Raw genomic sequence first — 22,725 nt, 5'->3', positions numbered from 1 at the left:
GAAAACCTGCAAGGCACCTTTGCAGCTGGATGCCAAGAGGTTTGAGGCTCTGATCTTGTCCTAGGCCACTTTATCTTCTTTCCTATTCCTGTTTTGTAATGAGGATATCTCATAGAGAGGTTTTTCCTCCAGGAAATTCCTCAGAGCTGAGGAGGAACCTCTGCCACCTTTGAAGTTTTACACTCACACTCTGTTCCTCAATGATCACTGTGCAATGTGGGGTCAATTTCTGCAGCTCTCCAAGAGACCATTCTTGTCAGACCATTTTGCACAGCCTTAGCAACTTGCATTCCTGCAAACATGTTATGGAGACAAAAAATGAGCTTTATTCCTGGAGCTGGCCCCTTTAGAGGTGTTGTACAACAGTGCTCCATAACTACAGTGCTACATATCTGCTTCAACACATACCAGCTTCCACCAAGTGCAGCTGGAGCATGTGGTTTATTCTGTTAATGCATGTGGATAACCATATTTTCCTCTTCTCTAATAGAAAATCCTTCAGTAATAATCCCATTATGAACTAGGAGAAGTATATGTATGTATAAAACCATACATATAACTAATAACAATATTAATTGAAGAAGGAGTTCCAGCTTTAAACTTCAGATAGTCTGTAAATAATCTGCTTTTTATACTATCTATGCTTTCTAACTACTAAGGAAAGCAAAACCTCAGTCTGTGTGTGTGTGTGTGTGTGTGTGTGTGTGTGTGTGTATAGATATAATTTTATTAAAGGACATTAAGAAGTAACTTTAAATGTTTGTATTCCTAGAATTTCTACAAGAACATTAACCGTGAAGAGATGTACATCAGGTATGGCAACCATTCTATTGGATCTCTTTTGGAGAGGGCAATAATTGTGTTGTCTTGTGAGTTCTGGTTTTATCATTGTGCTTGGATTTCTGTCACCCAAATGACTCTGTGGCACCCCAGCCTCATCTGCATTCTCACTCTGTTGTTAATTTAACCTTCAGCAACTGGGAATCTGTGCTATGTATCCAGCAGTATTTTTTTTCCACAACAATTAACTTTTAATTGATGAAATCCCTCAACATTCATTGTCTACTGTTTAAAATTAAGAAAGTGCAGATAGATTTGAGGTTTGAGGGAGAATGTATCACGCATTTAGTATGGCAGAGAAAACATTCTGGTTTTGTAGAATGGCCCAATCTGCTGAGTCTCCTTCAATATGCAACACTCCACAGGCAGGGTTACAGCTGAGGCATTTTCTGTGGGAACTGCAAATTCCTGCAGATGTGGCATGGCCTCTTGCTGGCTCCAGTGACAAATTCCTGCACATGTGGCACAGCCTCTTGCTGGCTCCAGTGGCAAATCCTGCACATGTGGCACGGCCTCTTGCTGGCTCCAGTGACAAATCCTGCAGATGTGGCACGGCCTCTTGCTGGCTCCAGTGGCAAATCCTGCAGATGTGGCATGGTCTCTTGCTGGCTCCAGTGGCAAATCCTGCAGATGTGGCATGGTCTCTTGCTGGCTCCAGTGGCAAATCCTGCAGATGTGGCATGGTCTCTTGCTGTGTCCAAGAGCTCTACATGTGGGTTGCCGCAGATCTTGCTGCTTCTAAAGCTCCCTGTTTCCTGCCTGTCCTGTCCTGCAAAATCTGCAGAAGAAAGCCCAGAGTCCCAGCTGAAATGAGCCCTGGAGGTGATTCAGAGCTCACCCTGGAGCTGAGCCAGAGAGGCTGGGGGGAACATTGCTCCCTCAGCTGTCATTGCTCAGGGTGATGCTTTGTGAAGGCTGACCTAAAGAGAGACTGGACAGAGCTAAAGAATAAAGTAGGGATTTATTAAGAGGCCTCAATGGATCCACCTTGGGTAGCAAACCCAAAATGGGCACAAAATGGATGACAGCTCCCGGGGTCTCACATTTTTATCAGTTCTGTCCATTTGCATATTGGAGTTCATTGTCCAGTTACAGCTCCAGCCCATGCAGTCCCATCCTTCTCATTTTCTCTCTTCATCCACGTTGTTTCTGCTCTTGGGCCTGAGATTTGGATCATCTATCCTTGGTGCCCAGCTAGAGAAGGAATTGTTTTCTTTACCTACTCTGCAGAGAGCTCACCATCCCCTCATATGAAGCCCAGGCTTACACACTGAAGCAGCACAGAGTCTGAAAAATATAAAAGCTAAAACCTGAGGCATCAAGGGGAAAACTTTCTGTTTGGCTGGCAAGTGGGAATGGGAGTGCCTTGGACTGCCACAGGAAGATGTCAGAGCTCCTGTGTCTCAAAACTCCTGATGGGAGTTAGAGGGTGGGATGCAATTTTCTCCCTGGCTGCTGTAGATGCAGGTTGAGCCCCAAGGTGGGCAGTGGCCATGCTGGAAGCAGCAATGTTGCCATAGGGATCAAGGAGAAATTCGACTTAGAACAGCTCTTCTGCCCCCAACCCCTCCAGGCACTGCTTTGCCTTTCTGGGCTGGTGTTTTCCACTTTCTGCTTCCTCCTGGGATGTGCTGTGCTTGCATCTGTGTGTGCCTGCAAGGGTGCCCTGAGGAACCCTGCAGGAATCTTGGCCCTGGAGGCGTCCCAGACCCCAAGAGCAGCCATCCCTCTCCCTGAGGAGGAGCTGAGCACAGCTCACAGGAGAGGACAGCTCCTTCTCCTCCTGTCCTGCACAAAGGCTCACAGAAGGAACACAGCAGAGTGTGAACAGAGCTTCAGCCCCCTCAGTGTCCTTGGAGAGTCTTTGGGCAGGCACAGAGTGACATCCACGGAGTTTCTGCTATCTGGAACATTCTGACACTCAGTATTCCACTCGTGCCAGTCTCCAGCCTAATCCTTGCTCTCTCCTCTATCAGGTATTTGTACAAATTGCGAGATCTTCATTTAGATTGCGAGAATTACACAGAAGCAGCATATACCCTTCTACTCCATACGTGGCTCCTGAAGGTTAGATTTTCTAAACTCAATATATAATTAAGCTTTTGCAGTATTCAATTTGACATTCTAAAGTGAATATCTTAATCTCTGAGTTATTTTCCACCGAGGTATTCAAGTTTCTAGTTAGAAATACTGCAGTAGGTCGTACAAAATTAACATTAATTGTTGAAATTATATTTTCAGAGGGTGATTAAAAGCCATATATTGCTGAAACTAAATATGGTAGAAAAAATAGTTTTCCTTTACAGTGAGAACATTGTGTACAAATGTGGCTTTCATTTTGGTAATTTCTTACTACCCTAAACATAACAGTTATGAAAATTAAACACAGTTCCAGCTATCACAAGGGGACATCTAACTTTTAATTTTAAATAATATGGATTACATAAACAGGTTATGTTGGCTTTCTTTTATAGCTGGTAATTAATTATCTTTCACTATAACTATTGTTCATTACCAATGTAATGAACAGTATCAATTAAAATGGTCAGTAAGATCAATTTCCATTATAAGGGGACATTCCAAATTTAAATGTTCCTCAGCAAAAATCTGATACTTCTTATGGAATTTACTTTAGTGCAGAACTATATAAATTTGTGCTATTTTGCTTAAACTTAATTTTATTTTTTTATCATCATACAAATACAAGATATATTATCTGTATTGGTATGGACAAAGAACAGTATATGAAATATTTAATACAAAGAAATCTAAATCAAATCAATCAGGATGATACAATTGGGGGGAAAAAAAGAACTAATTTTCTCATGTAGATTTTCATATAAAATTTGTAAGTGGGGCAAGGATTGGCAGGTATAACATTTTAAAATATGTTTTAAATATTCTGTCTAGTGCTGGTTATCATGTGAAATACAGCACTTACCTGAAGAGGCAGTGAATGCAATCCCTGTGCCTTTCCCAGTTTCTCTGTGGATGGGTGAAAAAGACTTGGGAAGAAAATTCTTGGAAGAGCCCAGGGACCAGACCTCGTGGGAGGGGGGGACTTTGATGTGAAACACTGAACTTGAAAATTCTCTTTGATGTGTTGTCCTTCTCAGTGGTCGGATGAGCAGTGCGCACCCCAGGTCATGTCCACAGAGTTCCAGTGCTCACAGACCTACAGACACCTGAAAGAGAACCTGTATGAAAAGATCATAGAATACTTTGACAAAGGAAAGGTAAATCTGGAGAGTTCTTCCCCTCCAAACCTCTCTGCTGTGCCACTCTGAACAGTTTGGTTCAATGAATGTGCCCTGTATAAAACATTTGTGAGGAAAAGCTTCTTTGAAATGTGGGTCAAGTAAAAAGTGTGTCCTGGAGGCTTATTCCCAGAGATATCTGTTCCACAGGAATATTTTCTTTCCATGACCTCATTCACAGAGAAAGGGCTAATGTCTCAGCACATTGTCACAAGCCTCTCTGTCAGGCACCAACAAAATACAATAAAAAATGTTGAATCTACTTCCCTTTACAAAGAAAAGAGCATGGACTACACAGATTCCATTTCTAAACCACTCAGCCCTTATCTCAAAAAAATCCAGATGGTTCAAAATAGACATATTTGTTTCAGAGAGGACAGAGAATTGTATCCTAAACTTAAAATGTAGTAGATTGATGCTCAGTTCCACAGTTTAGTTCAATTTAAGACAAAAAAGATGTTAATAAAATTACCTGTCAGTGCAGTGCTTTAGACCTGAGAATTTTGGAAATAAAGCAAGGGACTAGAAAGCAGGAAGAAACTCTGTAGTGCCAGATAATTAATCCCATGACCCAATACAACCTTCAAGTCATTATGTCTTGTTCAGCTGCAGCCAAAGGTAGGGAGGGGGAAGGCAATTCATTTCTGCTTGTGCAAAAGAAGCCCTTCCCATAATTCACAAGGCAGAACCTTTCAGCTTCAGCCTCTCAGGTTTCCTGCTGGCATCTGCAGTAGCTGCACTGCAGCAGTGCCCACCCCCTGTCCCAGGAGAACCAAACCCTCCCAATTCCTGATCTGCAGCTCTCAGCTCAGCCCAAGCCAGCAGTGCCTGGCCAAAGAGCACCTGGCAGCAGGTGACAATGGCCTGGTGTGTCACTGGCAGTGTCCTCTCAGCAGCAGAGTTCTGCTCAGGGCTCCCTTTGTCTCTTCTCTTCTCAGCAGGTGAGGAGAATTTGAGAAATATCCCCATGAGAGGGAGTTTGTTCCTGCTTTAAGATCACTTTTGTGAAGTGTCCACAGCAGATGAGAAAAGCAGTCCTGGTGTTTCAGTGTCAGTCACTGTCACAGGCAGCTGTAAAGTTGTGTGGAAGGAAAGAAGCTGCTCCTTCTGCAAGTGGGAGTTTAACACTTGTGGGTATTTAGCCGTCCTAGACAAGGCTGCCTATGATTATGGATGCTGCAGGATATTCTGTGAAATGCTGTGTGTTTTAAGGACAGGCAGGTGCCAGTCCCCTCATAAACTGCTCTGTGCTTGGGGTATGTTCTGAATGTTATCACCTCAGTGATTTACTCTTTTTTTTTTTTTCTTTAATGTATCTGAAAGGTTAGATGATTTTTTTTAAATGTTACTCTAATAATAAAGTAGGTTTACTTATTCCTTCCTTTAATGAATCATAAAACACTTTTATTTTTTAACATTAATCTGCTTTCCTTAAGTTTATGATTGCCCTGAGTTTTCCACTCTAAATGTGCAGTTAATAAATGAGTGCACTTTAAAGACAGCAAATCAATAAAAGTGCAGTTAAACTCTGGTGTGTTGAGAACTTGTTTGTTGGTACAGGATTTACTTTTTGAATGTGTGGTTGCATTGCAGATGTGGGAAGAAGCCATATCTTTATGCAAGGAACTTGCAGAGCAATATGAAAAGGAGGTTTTTGACTATGAACTTCTAAGCCAAAACTTGGTAAGAATATATACAGATCTTCAAATTACTGCAGTCACAGAAATTAGTGTTTTTCAGCCATCGAATAACAGAGCTGCCTATGAGCTTGTGGTCTAAAACTGATTTTTAATTCATTTGTTGAAGAGTTCCTGTTTCACTGTAGCAGTCCATTGGTAAAGGTTCATAAATAACTGCTGGCTAAAGTTGCATGAACATCTGTTTATTGAGGTATTTTGAAATGTCTATAGATGAAATAAACATGTTCTCACCTAGGGAAATTTAAAGGCCGCATTTTGAAGCCTCTGTACCGCCCCAGGGTAGAAAGAACACCTGGATGAACTTTTCCCTCTAAATTTTTCTTTAAATTTTAGCAGCTTGGATCTTGACAAGCCTGAATAATTCTGTCCTAATCATGACTGTGGAAGAATTACAGCTCAAGGAATTAGAACTATGTCCAAAGGACAGAAGGAGAATTTTAAAGGAAAATAAAATATTCAGTTATTTGTTTTCATTAAAATTGAATTAATCAAGAAAGGATCCCACCCCTCCGCAAACCTTTTTTTTCCTACTCCCAATATTTCATGTTTGTATGATTTTTAACAAATTTTTAGGGCTCATTCCAGCGATATCCCTGAATTTTCCTCAAAAAAAAAACCAGTGGGAATCAAAACATGGTGTTCTTGAATGGTGCTGTGTATAAAAAAAGCTTCTTTTGCTCAGTTTTTATCATGACTTAAAAGACATTTTCGCCAGTTTAAGTTTTAGTGCTGTGTTCTCACAGACATAACACCTAAATGACACTTGGTATTTTATGGAAGAACTTGTTCTAAGCCCTTTACGTGGTGTGTACCCTTAAAAGGAGGCTAGAGTAAAAACTGGAGTTGATCCCACACCTCAGGAAACATTTGAGGCAGGGAGTTTTTCCAAATGTTTTATTTCATGGTGCTATCAGTGACCAGGGATCACTTTGGTGTTTGCTTTTCTCCTAAGTTAAGGGTGAGCCAATTCTGAGGTCAAATATTAAAGCTGAAGCCATACCCAATTTGCTGTGTATTATATTTGCATGCAAATGTAAACAGTGTTTAATGTCCCCCTGCAGCATCCTGTGTGAAAACTGATTATTGCTGTAGCTCACCAGCTGATAGCTCTTGCCAGTGCAGCAGAGTTAAAAATGCATAGATAAAACCCCCAAACACAAGTGACTCCAGTTGGTTTTGCTTTCAGATCCAGCAAGCAAAGTTCTATGAAAACATCATGAAAATTCTGAGGCCTAAACCAGATTATTTTGCTGTTGGATATTATGGACAAGGATTCCCAACATTTCTAAGGGTAAACTTGATTAAATCTTACCTTTTAATCTGTTTTCCTGTTTTCCTCATTATTAATGTCCAGATTCCTTGTTTGACCTCTAATATGCTTTGAGCTGAAATGTTCAATACCAGCTGTCTTGTTCTGCCCTAAATCTTTTCCTGAATGGAAAAATTCCTACTTTAGGACAATTGTGGTAAGTTTGAAGTGGTTTTATTCAAATATTCTGAATCTACTCTCTTTTGTTTTCTTTCCCCTGGTTTTGACTACCGTGAGGGAAATCCAGGCTCCAAAGGGTCTGATTTTTCAAAAAAAACCTGATGAACTTGAGAAGCGGTGCACAACTGGAGTGTTTTTTGTAAGGTCATTGCTTTAACCACAGTAGTGCATGAGTTCAGAACATAAAAACAACCTAAATATTTGATATTGAAACTATTTCGTAGTTTCTTACTACTAAAAGCCTCTCTTACATACAACAATTAATAGGGAGGCTTTCTTCACTCTTGAAAAGCAATAACAGGTCCTGCTCCCCAAGTTTAAAGGTCAAAGCTGCCTTGAAAACTTTGGAAAAGAGTGAAATGATAGGCTGGTGAATATCCTTGAAAACTTTGGAAAAGAGTGAAATGATAGGCTGGGGTTAAACCACTGTTATTGTTTCTGAGTAATAAATCTTTGAGTCCAGAGTCTCTGGAGAGTCAGGGCTGCTTTCCAGCCTCTGGTAAGGCTGGGGTTTGGCTTTAGAGCTGGTGGATACTCAGCAAACAGAAACCCCCATTCCAAGAGCTGGCCACTGCTGTGCCTTGGTGGGGATTCCCATGAAACTGCAGCTCCTGCCTCAGCCCCACCCTGGCCAGGCAGTCACTCCCTCCTCATTCCTGCAGAACAAAATGTTCATCTACCGTGGCAAGGAGTACGAGAGGAGGGAGGATTTCCAGGCCCAGCTGATGAGCCAGTTCCCCAGTGCTGAGAAGATGAACACCACTGCAGCTCCTGGAGAGGATGTCAGGAACTCTCCTGGTCAATGTATCCTTGCACATGGGGGAGACTGAGAGGGAAGGAGGGCTGGGAACCTTGTTGTTAGCATGAGTTTATCCGTGTGTCTAAGTTTGGAAAGCCAGGTGTCTGCTAAGGAAGGCAGGAGCCTCCCCTGAAATGGAAAATGTAAACCCCACCACCACCACCTCCAAATTGCTATAAATTTGAAATTAAGGGGCTCTCAGGCAAAAAACACGGGAGCAGGAAATAACAATTCTTTACTAAGGAAGAAAATAAAAACATAAAATAAACAATGCAGTAATACAAACCAACACTGACAGAGCCAGAACACAGCCTGACACCCTGTGGGTCAGGGTGCTGGCAGCAGGGCCATTGGAATTGTGGCTCAGCCCTCCTGCAGTGACAGGGGCGGTTCTGCTGGAGCAGGGATCCTGGAGAAGGATGCAGTCTGCCTCTGGAGATCCAGGGGCAGAGGCAGCTGCTGCTCCTCTGGGAATGCAGTGGAGAAGCCCTGCTGGTGTTCCAGAATCTCCAGATTATATCCAGAAAGGAATGCTTGGCTCCTCCCTCTGGGCTCACATCTCCAGTGGGATGCTGCAGTTCTTATCAGCCATGCAGGGACATTCAATCCCTGTTATCAGCAGGTGTCCCCCGGAGGGAGGAGTGGGTGTGGGAGAGGAAAGGAAACTGCCCACTGAACAGAAGACAGCTGCCACACAGATGGCAAATAGAGCACAATTTGCTTGGCAATCCAGGACACCTTGTGAAACAACAATTTCCTGAAGATGTTGAAAGATTATCAACGTGGCAGCTCAGTTTGCAGTTTTGCCTACACGTCCTCCATGTCTTTTCTGGTTTGTTCCTAGGAGAGCTCCTGTTTTCCTGGCAGTTCGAAGGAGCCTGTCTCTTTCATTCATCATAGAAACATTTAGGCTGGAAAAAACCTTTAAGGTTGAGTCCAACCATAAACCTTGTTCATCCATGTTCCCAAGTGCCACATCTACATGTCTTTTAAACCCCTCCAGGGATGGTGACTCAGCCCCTTCCCTGGGCAGCCTGTGCTAGGGCTTGACAGCCCTTCAAGAAAGAAAATTCATTGTAGCTCATACATGGTTTAGCTTTATTTTCTTCAAATGGCAAAACCAGTGTCACACACTTAAAGAGACCCAGTTTAAAGCAGCAAATTTTCTGTTACCTCACATTCATAGCTGTTGTGTCTTGATGTTTAATTCATGTCTTTGAGCACTGCACTGACTGGCACCACACTTCAGTATCACCTCCATTTTGTGGCAACATTAACATGTCCCAAGTCCCTCAGAAATTTTCTTAGGAAAATTAACTTACAAACATTGCTAGACAACTTCTAGAATGGCCTCAATTTTTCTTGGTTAGAATAACTCTGATTATCTTTTTCTTCTGATTTGAGTCATTACTGACTGAGCAGATATGAGATCACCTCATTGTATCAGGTATTTGTTTTTGCATACTGATTTTCCTTTATTAATTTTCAAGGTAACACTTCACATACTCTCTTGAGTCTATTCTGATGGAACTTTCTGGAGGAAAAAGGGAAATACTTTCTTTTCACACTGTTGAGACTGAAGTGGGAGTGTTACAGGCTTGTCTAAAATAGCACATTAAGCTTGAAAGCCAGGCTCTCCCAAGTCTGACTTGTCTCTTAACTAATTATTTTTTTTTTTTTTGGAGAACACATGTTTCAGTCCTTGAGGTAGAATTTGCTCATCTGTTTGCAAGGAGCAGGAGATAGGCATTACTTCTGCACTTATGCAAAAGGATCTAACCAGAGGGCATGAGTTTCAAACATACTGAAATATGTAAGGATGTGATATATTTACTTACAAATACAGTATTCATATTTTTAAAACAGCACTTCTATAGAAAAAGGAAATCTCAAGTAAAAGGGCTGTTCAGTTACAGATTTCAAAATGAAATCTTAACCATCATGACTTTATGCATGCCTAAAGCTACACAGTGAAACTGTTAACATCAGATATGGTTGATGTTATTTTTGTAAGTTGCCTGAGCTTAAAAATTTAATGAATGAGTCAGTGTGATAAATTCAGCTGCAGATATTCAAGCTCAGGAAATAATAAAAATATGCGGTTTAGAATTAATATGTATTCACTGGTTACTACTGGCAGATTTTTCCTTTTTTGGCCAAGGAAACTCCAGAAATGAAACCCTGAACACTTCAGATTTTTCATCAGAAAATGTCTTTTTTATTATTACTATTTTTTTTATTTCTCCTGCAGCCTACAGTATTTCATACTAATAGTTAATAACACACCCTTAACTTTCACACTTTCAGATATCCAATGTTTTACAGTGCAGCCAGTCCTGGAGGAGCAGCCTAGATTCAAAAATAAAGCAGTGCCTGATCAAATCATAAAGTAAGTGAATTTCTGTAGTAGACAGTATAATGAAAACCAATCTGTATTCTTAAATTGACAACCCTTATTTTGTGAATTCAGTCATTTGCCAATGAATCCTGGAGGTTTTGTTGTCTTAACCTACTGACTTATGTACTCATGGAATCAGAGAACAGTTTGTGAGGGAAGGGACCTCCACAGGCCACCCAGTCCATCCCCAGGGACTCTGCTCAGAGCTCCATCCAATCTGTCCTGGATGTTCCCCAGGAACTCCAAGGAAGAGCTTGTGCCCATGTACCACTGAAGAAATAACTCATGGATGCAGGGCAGGGAGGTGGAATCTGTGCTTTGGGTCAAAGTTATTGAGATTTCAACCCAGCTTCTCAGACAAGGGGTGGGGAGAGGGCTCTTGGAGGTGACTGGCAGTGTGAGAGTGGTTGAATGAAGGCTCTTGAATGATAGAATCTTGTCTGGTCCAGTGCAGAATACACTGGCAAAATAGTTTCTGCTGCTGCAATGGGATATGGGTTTTGTAAAGGAATAAAGGAAATTAATTGACCAAAGTGTTTTTAGAACAGACTGGTCAAGAGCTGCTACCAAAGCAGTTGTGTCCTTGGTCTGCAGCCCTCTCTATGGAATCTTTACTGAAGTAGCAACTGACTCAGAGTGGAAAACTAAGAATCACCTCCCCACATACACCAAAGTAAATAAAGCAGATCCAAGTACAGGTCTGGTGTGACAGGATTTTAAAATAAACACACACAGACCAAAAAACAACCCAACCCAGAAAGCCACAAAAAAAAATTGTAGTTCTAATTTCAACTTCAACTCATTTCAACTCATTTCAACTACTGATTCATTTTGAAATCAGTAACTGAAAGGCACATTATAAATGTGGTCCTGTTGGACCAGATTTAGGTGTAGAGCCAGCCACACTTCAAACTGCTTCAGTTTATGTAGCAAAGTGTTCCTTGTAAAGTACAATCTCTGCTCATAGGGGAGATTTTTTAGTGGTTTGTCTCAGCTGCAGAATTCAACCAAACTGCTGATTACATCTGGGCTCAAAGATTTACTTTTATGAGTTTACTTTATTGGGCATTTAATTGTTCATTACATTAGGTGTTGACAATGCATTTATTCTATCAAAGAGATTCAATATATTCCTTTCAGCTGGAACTGCATAAAGGGATCTGACTCAGTGTGGCAGTATTTTCCAGTTACATTTCTTTTCTGCTGAAGAAAATCTTAGCAGTTTGGATCAGAAATCATCATTTCCTATGAACTAGCATACCATGGTTTGCTTAACTCAGATGTTTGGGGCTGTTCTATTTGTTTTTCTGGGCTTTCAAAACATGGTTCAATTTTACTAGAAGAGATTTCTGAGTTCTTGGTTTGGTTTTTTTTTCTGCAAAATTAACTTTTTCTTAACAAGGGTTTAAATTTCATTCATCTTTAAAAGAAATACTAAAAACCCAAAGTAGAGATTTTTCTCTGGACAGCAAAATACTTAGCCAAAACTCAAACTACTTAGCCAAAACTGCAGTCCCAGTGCTAAAAGCCGAGTGGTTGCAAGTTTAGTGGAAAGATGTGCTCACAATGATGGAGAATGAAAATTAGCTGAATAGAACAGAATTTAACATGAATAACATGAATTTAACATGAATTTTACATGAATTTGCAAAGGATTCTTTACATTGGTGTACCCCTCTACAAGCACTTTATGTACATTCTATGATCTATCTCAAAAAATTGTTATTAATGGCTTCAGTTGTTTAATTTGTTGAATTTTGTTGAGCATTGAGAGCAGGATTTTTGGACAAGATTAAATTGCTTTTTCATGTTCCACTCCAGGTGAAAATACCTGCTCTGCTCAGTCAGTTCTTTTGAATGAAAGAGACCCCTTTCATAAACCAGGATAAAGTGGCAAGCAGGGCACGTGCTAAGCAAGATAGGAAAGGGAAAATCTCTACTTGTCCTCCTGTAGATTTGAACATTAATCTGGAAGTTCTGGAATTTTTATACCTGGGAAATAAACCCAGTAACAAGTTGAAGCTTAATACTTGTGAAATACTGTGTGTTGACTCTGATTTATAGATAAAGTAGTTGCCTTCTGAGTTTCCAGTAAAGTCCTTTTTTTTTTTTCTGAGTAGTAAATTTACTTTTAATTAAAAACTCAGCTACTCAAAATGAAATATTTCTCTGTGATAAAAAGATCCATTAATTTCTGGTTTCTGTATTTTACAAGAGTAATTTTTAAATCTTTCAGCTTTTATAAGTCAAACAACGTGCAGAGGTTCCACTATTCAAGACCAGTCAGAAGAGGATCTGTTGACCCTGAAAATGAATTTGCTGTAAGTAAATTAACCACTAGGTGATGGATGTAGTTCTGGTAACTGTGACTGAATTTTGATCCTAGCTCTTTCCTTAGGCTCAAATTATTCATTGTAGACACCTTAACTTTAAGATCTGGTTCAAAAAAACCAAATGCAAGACTTCTCTGTTTCAGCACTACCCCTGTGTACTTAATTATACATCACTGTTCCAGTTGCAGGTAAACACTGCAGTTAAACATGTTTGTGTTAAGCAGAACATTTTCTGGTACAGATTTTCATTAGGAAACAAGGTGACATGTAAATAAATATCAAATGCTTTGTTGCTTCTAGTTTGCAGCACTTCCAGGCTGGCAATGAGGTGAGTGCTGTCTGCTTTCATGGGTCCTGTAAAATCTCACCTCATGAGAGAACTGCCTATGTCATTTTTACTCCCATGCCTAATGGTGGAATGCTGAGGAATGGCCTTCACTCTTCAAATATTCTAAGAAATCTACACCACCATAAATTACTTTTCAGTGTTAAGCATAAAAATGTGGTGTCTGTATTTTTATTTTACAGGTATCTGGTATTTTATGGTTTGTTTTGAAAAGAATCCCATCCAAGCCTTGTGGCTAAAGCTGTGCTCTTGGCATACTGCTGGGAAAAGCCATTTCTTTCCAAAATGTACAATTTCTGTTATGTGTGTTCTGATTAGCAGAGTCAACACTTTCATGTAAGAGCTTCCTACCTGCTGTTAAATCAGCATCTCAGACACAAATTCTACTCTGACATCCCAGAATGTGCTGTCAATACCCAGGATGCACCTTGGCTTTCTTGCAAACAAGAGAGTTTTGGACCCATTTATGAAAATAACTTGAAATGGTTTTAGAAGAGCTAAATTGTTGGTGTTTTCATTGCTGAGGACAATAGATAAGATGCATGTTTCCTTCAAAGAGGTGGAAACTGGGACAGCTGGAGTGTCTTCATTACATCTATTATGGTATTTCTCCATGAGCTGATACTGAAGCAAGGAGCAGCAGGGTAAATGAAACAGTGGCTATTCCAAATACCAACAGCCAGTCTTGTTCAGAAAAGAAAAATGAGAAAAACAAAACAAAGGTCAGAATTCTGGCAAGTTGTTATAGGCTATTACTGCTTTTAATTGCAGAAATACCTTTTGAATGTGGAGGGAGGAAATATAATCTGGGTAGAGGCAAGAGCAGGTTGTTTAATGACAGCCATTCCATCTGTAATGGCAAAAATAGGGACACAGGCTAAAAGATTCAAAGGTAATTTTCTTTTTCCCCTGCTTTGTGCAGGCTTTGTGATCTGAAATCAGGAAAACTGTTCAATCACTGTGCTAGATTCAGTTTGCAGTGTCTTTTTATTCAAAAAATATGCATATGTTCTCCATCTACATCCATTTCACTTTGATATCTCAGAAGGCAGAAAAGATGAAAGTTTCAATCCTGAATTATCATTTTCTCCTGCTATGTCTTTTAATAGTCTATGTGGATTGAGAGGACCTCGTTTGTTACAGCCTACAAACTGCCAGGAATCCTGCGCTGGTTTGAGGTGGTCTCCATTTCCCAGGTGAGTATTGATGTGCTCAGGGTCTGTCCAGCTTGCAGCTGTTCAACCCTCATGTGCAAACCAGTCTGCAAAATTATCAACAAGGCTACAGTTCCTTCTTTTTATACATTCAAAAACGTTATTATTTACATGTAATCTTTCTACTGCTCAATACAGGATCAATATATCTTATGCCTGATTTATAGTTTCAGAATTGAGCAGGTCTGTGTGGGTTTGCTGAATTGCAAAACTGTTGTTAATGTATATGATATTTATAAAACCAAAATGACTTGTTTATAATATATCTTTATGAACCTTAGAAGTGTTTTGTTTCTTTACAGTGCACAATTAGTCCTTTAGAGAATGCTATTGAGACTATGTCCACGACAAATGAAAAGATTTTGATGATGATTAACCAGTACCAGAGTGATGAGAACCTCCCTATTAATCCACTTTCCATGCTTCTGAATGGAATTGTTGATCCAGCAGTTATGGGTGGCTTTGCTAAATATGAGAAGGTAGGAGCTTTGGAGTCACTGCAAAGAACATTTTCAGGTGCACCATTTCATAATCCTCCTACATCCTTGTTAAAGTGGCAGTGCAGTGGGGATGGGGAAGAGGAAAGCCATCATTCCATCAGTTAAAGGATCCTCAAATCCTCCCTTCCTGGTCACCTCTGTCTTTGAAAGCAAACCAGAATTGCTGAGCTTATCTGTTGATGTAAAGCATGATATTCCAAATCTGTGTCTTTTTAGTTTCTTAATACAAGAAATAATAATTTAGTTTGATATTAAGTGTCTCAAAGTCAGAAGTGCTGGGTAAAGACCAAATACATCTTTTTAAAAAGTTCATCTCAGTTCCCAGCTGATAGAGGGAGAAATTATCACCAGCAGCATCTGGCTGAGGACCATGCATGTGCCTCTCCTCTTTGATGACCAATATTATGATCACCAGCTGGGCTCTGTGGATTAATGCTTGATTTCTTTACCTGTCAAAATGATGGACTGCATTTATTTATTTTTTTGTCTAAGGCTTTCTTTACAGAAGAATATATCAGACACCATCCAGAGGATACAGAGAAGCTGAACAGACTCAAAGATCTGATTGCTTGGCAGGTAATTTCTCACTGACAGCCACCACTGAAGCTTCACCAGGCTTCCTTTGTTCCATTCCTGTCTAGCAGGAGAACACAGCATTGAGCTGATTGTGTCCTTTCCACTTTTTTTTAACCCCTGAAAGGTATTTTGTACAACACATCATCTGGAATGGATTATCAGAAGCCACATATAACTACATTTATGGTTAAAAGGGCCAGGATTTCCAGCTTGGGTTGTATTCCTGAAGAGAAAACTGAGAGCATGACAAAAGTCATAATGATTTCATGAATTTCTGGGGTTGGCAAATGTCAGAAACTCTCTTGGGAAACAACTCTTTCCTAGAGTATTTGGGGTTTTTTGTGGAGGTTGGTTTGGTTTTTTTTTCACCAGAAACATTAATGGAGTATTTGCTGCTCTCAGGAATTATTTTCATGCTCAGTGACCCTTCAGGACTTCTGCTATGTGTCTTCTGTGTGGTAAATAGGTAAATAGCATGGAAGACTATAAGTAAATATTCTTATCTGTATCTCCAGAGGAGAACTGAATATTCTCCCTGTACTGGCAGCACTGAGGTTATTTGCCTTTACTATTTATTATTTTATATACTGTGTATATATGATAAGACAGGCAGCCTGCAGAACCCTTTTGTCCTCAAGGAGGAAAATGCACTTATGGAAGCTGGTAGCAGAAAAAACTCTATTTTTGCTGAGATTCAAGAGAAAATGGCTCTTTCTGTTGACCCAACAATGATAATGGAGCAGAAAAAAGCATGACCTCAGAAATTATCTATTCTATTTCCATTAAGCAGTCCAAAAGAGAAATCATTTCCATCAATAGATAGATAGAGGGATGGTAGGAAACAGTGGGAGTTCATCTGGGATTTTACTATCAGAAATGTATGGCTCAAGGTGTTTCTCCTCATGTTCCATGTCTCATTTTTTGTACTTTCTAGAAACATCCCTGGAAATATCCAAGGTCAGGTTGGCTCTGAGCAACCTGATGGAATTGTCCCTGTCTGTGGCAGAAGGTTGGACTGGATGACCTCTAAAGATCCCTTCCAACCCAAACTAGTCAATGATTCTATGATTCTCTCCTTCATAGATGAGAAACAGCAAGAATTTACTGTTCATTCCAACTGTTCATTCCTCTCCCAGCCTTGAAATGAATCTTCCAAGTAGTTTCAGTGGAATTGCTTGTACTATTTTCTTAATGTTTTTAAAGTTTCTTCCTGTTTCATTTTGATTCATCCCAGTTTGGTTATTTGAGTTGTACCTTTACAGTTTCTCCTGTGTCATTGCCCACCACAGCTCTGTGTGTTGTTGTTTTCTGGCCATCAGAATCCAGTAATTCAGTGGGGTTGACTGACCACAATGTCACCTGGCATTAGGAAATAAGGGGAATTTCTACCTATCCCTGCAAATCCCTCTAAGGATTCTGTCATTAAATAGATCTGTCAGTAACAGATGGGCTTTAATACCACAATTTTAAAAGATATTTTGGAATTTCACTTCCATAAAATATGATCAATGTGACGGGTGGATCAATGTTCACAGTATTTACTGAGTCAGAACACAAAAAGGAAGCATGGAATCCAAGTGGATTTTACAAAAAATCCCAGATATTAATGCAAAAGGGTTAAAAGCTGAAGTAAAGCAGTTAGAAAAGGTTGGTGGCAGAAGGGGAGCTAAAAGTACTTTGCACAAATCTCATAACATTAAATATATAGAAGAGAGAAAACAGCCTCTGTGAGACAACCAACAATTTTCAGGAATTTACTGGGAAAACCCATTTTCCATGAGCCTTTTTCATCTTGTATCTGCGCTCCAAGCTGAGATCAATGTGCAAATCGACCTGCCAGTCACAGGAAGAGTTTTGCAGTTGATTTCCCAGATAATTTAAACAGAGTTAGAGAGGTTGTTGGACACAAATGAAAAGTCTCACCTTTTTTCTTCTTTTGTTCCTCCTAAGATACCTTTCCTTGGGGCTGGAATTAAAATTCATGAAAGAAGAGTTTCTGAAAATCTTCGTCCTTTCCACGACCGGATGGAGGAATGTTTCATGCACTTAAAAGTTAAAGTGGAAAAACAATATGGAGCCAGAGAATTGGTATTGCTCTCCTTTTAACCTCTACCCAGTTTCTCTTTATTTAACACATATCTTGTTCTAAACAAAAACATGCTTTTATTTTTTTTTTTTTGCTTATGGGTTTTCTTGTGATATAAAAATAGCAGGTTCTGAGTTGTATCATCCAAGAGCTAATTCCATTCTCTGACACATCAAATATTCCTCATTCTGGAAGATTTTTAGTGTATTTTATTACAACTTAAAATTGCAAATCTTTTCAGCCTTATTGAGGAAGTAAAAGCAAGTTCTTATGTTTGTTCTCTTTGTAATTTTTCTTAGTGGTTTAGGGCTTTGATCTGCAATTGATGTCTCCCTGTGCCAGCCACTTCCAGCTGTGTTGTGAAGTAAAACCTGTCATGTGTATAATACTATAAATATTAGTTGAGAACAAACTGAAATATCTGGCAATTGAAGGATAACTTCTGAACACAAACTCCCCAGACAATTCTCGAATAAAATATTCTATCTGAGTTGTGCAGGCTAGCAAGAATGACATTGCCTGGTTTTTGTGATTAAATGCCAGTTGCTTTGGAAATTATTTTATATTTTTCCTTTCAGCATTGGTGATTTTATAATAGGATTCATTTCTTCTGTTATAGGGGGAAAAGTAGCAAGTTTCTAATTTAAATTTTGAATATGTGCTGTATTATACACCTGTATGATGAAAATTCTATATAGCTATCTGAATGTGTTTTATATTTTGCAATAATAGAAGCTGTAATTGCAAAAATTTACTTGAAATTGTGTAATATTATAATAACTAATTCTATATATTATATTATTATATTATTACTTATAATATAATATAATATAATATAATATAATATAATATAATATAATATAATATAATATAATATAATATAATATAATATAATATAATATAATATAATATAATATAATATATAATTTATTATATAGTATATAGTATATAATATACTGTAATGCAATAATATATACTACATTGTATATATATAATGTAATAATAGTAAAATATATATTTAATATATTATATTAACATATAATATAATGTAATGATATTATAACAATACATGATTTTATAATTATAATTATATTATAATGTATTCTTGCAATAATAATTGCAGTAACAGAGGCTGTAATCCACAATCAGAAATCTTACCTCTTTCTTGAACCCCCCAACGCTCTGAGGGACCAGTACTTAAAAAACCCAACCTATTTAAAATTCTTCAGAGAATGTACTTTGTGAATTGAGTTTGGGAGGGTTTGGGTTAAAAAACCCAACCTTTTTAAAGTTTTGCAGAGAATGTACTTTGTGAATTGAGTTTGGGAGGTTTGAAGAATAAGAACTCATCCAGACCCAGGATAAATCACAGTAATTAATGGGAGCAGAAAACTTCTTTAATGCCAGGTGTTAAACACCTGCACAGTGTTCAAGCCTGGCGTGAGGAGGATGAATTAAGAGCCAGGGAGTTTGACAGGATGTGTTTCTCTTTCCCTCCTGTAGCCTGAGTTTGATGACAAGAGGGTGGGGCGGCCGAGGTCGGTGCTGAAATCCTACCGCCAGTTATCCTTCATCTCCATGTGCTCCATCAGCTCAGACTGCAGCACTCCCAGGAAACCTGCCTCAGAAAGGTTGGTTACAATACACTTGGTTATAAGTAATTATTCCTTTTCAGTCCTTTTTTTTAATCAGTTTTATGGGATGAAACAAAAAGTTTTTATAAAAGGAATGAAAACCATCAGCAGCCTTTTTAGAATACACCAACATTATTTTTAACTGTAGCTATTGCTTCCTCCATGCTGAAAACTAGAGTGTTTCAACCTTAATAGACAAAATGAGTTCAACTCTCAGTGAAAAAAAGTGGTATTTCATTTTCATAAAATTTTTTTTAAAAATAAAATTACTTTTCAGAAATTCACCAAGATTTGGGGTTTTTTACAAGTTTCTTTTTAAACAGCTTTTAACTTAATTAGCATCTTTTTGTTTGTAAATTGTGAATAGGAAAGGAACAACCTTTATAATCTTGAAAAGGAGGTGGAAGATTTTAATAAAGTCTGTAGTAATGTAAAATGCTTTGCCTAATGTGTTTTAACTGCAACACTGGAAAACAAAGAGATTTTTGAGAGCAATTATAGGTATAGCTTTTTCATTCACAAATTGTTTATTTCACTTTATAAATTATCTTTCAGACACACAAAACTTCTTCCCAACCAAGGTGCATACAAAACTGAACTTGTTGAGCAGTGTTTGATTATTTTTTAAAAATCTGATCTCCCTTTCTGAGCAGTTCACTTTGAAAAAGCCCAGTGGTGTATGACCCTACTGTGGAAGGGTTGGTTTGTAAGACACCCCTTGTTCTTCTTTGAGATTCCTGAGGCTGCTCCTGCTGCCCTCCAGAAGGGTGGAGCAGACCAACATCATTTGTGTGCTGCAGTACACCAGGACACCTCTGACACAACCAGACAAGGCATACTGCACTGCTTTTAGTTCTTGGGATGCTAATTTGTTTCTAGGAAGCACAGGTCAACAGGGTGACCACACTTCTTGATTTATCAATTTTTATGTTGTAACATAAGTTCAGTCCCACGCTCCAAAGGTTGAGAAGGGAATAAAGCCAGCACCAGTTTCATGGTTTTTTGTTTGGTTGGTTTTTTTTTTAATGAGAAGTAGCCCAATTTTTAAACTGTAAAAAATAGAGGAAGAGACAAGGTGGAAGGGGGGTTCATCTCTGGGTGTGTGCATTCTTGTCCAATAGGGTGAAATAAATAGGAGAATGCATTTGAAACATGGCAGCTGACAGCAATACTCTGTTCCACTTTTGGTCCTTGTACAACCAGAATGGCCTGCCTCACTTTCAGCACCACCATCACCACACATCAGCTTGCCATGGAAGCTCTGCTCTGTTTAGTTCAGGAGTTCTTAAGCTGATACAGAAATCTATAAACAGGGATTTGAGCTTATTTTAATATTTTAGGTTCTTCACTACATTTTAAGATGGTGTCACACTGCCTGAAGGCATCTTATTTGTATCTCCAGTTGCCAGCTGCTGAAGAACATCATACCCTTTTTGCCAGCAGTTTGCAAGGCTGCCTAGAAAGTAGAAGGAAAGAATGACCTGCATTTATATTTCATGGGGAAATGACATCAGAATACCAGCAGCTTTTAAAATATCACTAAGGATCTTGTACTTTTCTTTCTTTTGCTCCTGCAGCTTTGATCTGGAAGCGGTGCTACCAAAGCAAGGAAAAGCAGAAGCAGAGGAGACTGCTCCTCAAAATAATCCTCATCCTGAAGTCAAGATGAGAAGGTCCAAAAAAAGAACAAAAAGAAGCAGTGTGGTGTTTGCTGATGAGAAGACAGCAGCTGATATTTCTATCTCTGACATGAAATGTGTATGTTACTGATTTAGTGTTTTATAATCCATGAAAAAGAGGACATTGCCCCTTTCCTTAGAAAAAGGAAAATATATCCCAGAGAACTCCAGCTGTCAGAAAGGAAAGGATGCAGGATGCAGAGATGATCTGCCCTGTCATGAATGAAACATGCAAGATGCTGATTCTCACAAATCAGTGAGAAAATCTGATCATCCCTCCTGGCTTCTGGTGACAGATACTAGAGCTCTGAGGCTCTGGCAGATTCTGGAGCCTGGTTAGCTGAAAAAGGAGCACTGTGTGGGGAGGGTTAAGCTGCTTTCCTGTGGAGAGGCAATTGACTGTGCTGACATTTCACGGCAGCTCCTCGCAGTCAGGGCTGTTTCAGAAGTGATGAGCCTTGTACATTTTGTACCTTGTTATGGAACATGCAGCTGTTAGGAAACTGCAAGATTGCAAACACTGCTCCTTCAGTGGTGCCAGGCTGAAGTTTGGAAGCACTGAATAGATCATCCAAGGGCTTTTATTGCCCTGCTGGATCATTCCAGTGACTTATGTCACTTACACTGGGCCTTTTTTATACACAGAGTTTTATCCTCAGGAGAATTTGATTTTAGTGTATGTCCTCTAGATAGACAAGCCCCATCTAAATTAAAAAGCCAGGCAGTAACAGATTGTTGAAATACATGGAAGGAGCATAAATAATTTGATCAAAAAGGTTTGAAGGAATCATCAAAGGTAAAATGAATAGAGTAGCAAGCCAAGGCTGTTTGGGGAAGCACAGAGAAACTCATGGATGATTATGACTGTCTTACACTGCATGTCCTTGTGCAAAAGAGAGATAAAGCACAGTCATCCTTTGAGAAGCTCTGATATACAAAACCAAGTAACACCTTTGGGCTTTTGATGAAATGAGATAACATGTACACCAAACTGTGGGGATCCCACTGTGTATTGAGTTAGAGGATTTTCTTCTGCTTCAAAAAAGCACTGACAAAGCTTTGCAGCAGCCAAGCTGGGCATGGTAATGCAATAAGATTTAAAATGAAATGTTTTCAAAACTTCATTTTACTTTGCAGATCCCACCTAGAGTTGTCTGATGGTATTATGCCAAAAATAGGGTAGGAATTCAGATTTCAGATCACAGATTACTTCTTTAACTATTTTAGAATTCTTTTTTTTTTAATGTAGAATGAGAAGTTTTTATCTAACTATAAATTATCTGCAAAATTCTTGCATGTTTATAAATTGTACATAATATAATACATGAACCAAAGCCTCAGTTCATCATTAATGTTGGGGCTTTTTTATTTAACAGCTGTCGAGGAAATACGAGTTCATGAGTGACACCAACCTCTCAGAGCACGTGGTGGCACCTCAGAACACTTCTGTCCTCAAGCAGATGAGCCCTGTCAGTCGTTCTATGCCAACTATCCCAGGTAAGGTGTTTACCCTAGGGGGAGAATTCTGAACTTTATTAGGATGGCAGGAAAGCAGCAATGAAGGGTTTGCTCCAAGCAGGGCTGGCAGCTCTCTTCACCCTTGTGAAATCCCCTGGGACAAAGATTGTAATTGAAGAGTGTACTGTGTACGTGAGGCTGTACTGCTCCAAATGCTGGGTAACCCCAGAGTACCTTGTGCCAAAATGCAAATTCTGTCACTCCTGGAGCTCTGATTTCACTTCCTTGTACAGTGTCAGCATTCCTGCTGCCTAGCAAGAGGCAAGGTTTACTCAGCTTCCCTGCTCTGTCGGGTCTCAGGAGCACAAACAAGGGCTCACAGCCAAGGGCAGTGTGTGAAACAGGGAGAAATGCTC

The 22,725-nt window shown here is 39.3% G+C and overlaps 1 protein-coding gene across 1 annotated transcript in view; it reads left to right on the top strand.

Moving 5' to 3' along the window:
- DOCK2 (dedicator of cytokinesis 2) overlaps window positions 1-22,725 on the top strand; it is a gene marked incomplete at its 5' end in the record, with an annotated part of 159,676 nt that overhangs the window by 133,695 nt on the left and 3,256 nt on the right. Inside the window, 15 exons of the mRNA XM_084215734.1 lie at window positions 773-813; window positions 2,817-2,907; window positions 3,957-4,076; window positions 5,691-5,780; window positions 6,984-7,088; window positions 7,949-8,090; window positions 10,393-10,474; window positions 12,720-12,804; window positions 14,272-14,358; window positions 14,679-14,855; window positions 15,369-15,452; window positions 17,403-17,540; window positions 19,042-19,169; window positions 20,750-20,930; window positions 22,228-22,348. Of these exons, the coding sequence (XP_084071860.1) occupies window positions 773-813; window positions 2,817-2,907; window positions 3,957-4,076; window positions 5,691-5,780; window positions 6,984-7,088; window positions 7,949-8,090; window positions 10,393-10,474; window positions 12,720-12,804; window positions 14,272-14,358; window positions 14,679-14,855; window positions 15,369-15,452; window positions 17,403-17,540; window positions 19,042-19,169; window positions 20,750-20,930; window positions 22,228-22,348 (1,672 nt within the window). The remainder of the gene's footprint in view (window positions 1-772; window positions 814-2,816; window positions 2,908-3,956; window positions 4,077-5,690; window positions 5,781-6,983; window positions 7,089-7,948; window positions 8,091-10,392; window positions 10,475-12,719; window positions 12,805-14,271; window positions 14,359-14,678; window positions 14,856-15,368; window positions 15,453-17,402; window positions 17,541-19,041; window positions 19,170-20,749; window positions 20,931-22,227; window positions 22,349-22,725) is intronic.

The sequence above is a fragment of the Fringilla coelebs genome (assembly GCF_963513975.1).
Source record: "Fringilla coelebs genome assembly, chromosome: 15".
NCBI classification, from domain to species: domain Eukaryota; kingdom Metazoa; phylum Chordata; class Aves; order Passeriformes; family Fringillidae; genus Fringilla; species Fringilla coelebs.
Note: the sequence above shows the minus strand (reverse complement) of the source record. Positions and strands in the feature narration are given on the sequence as shown.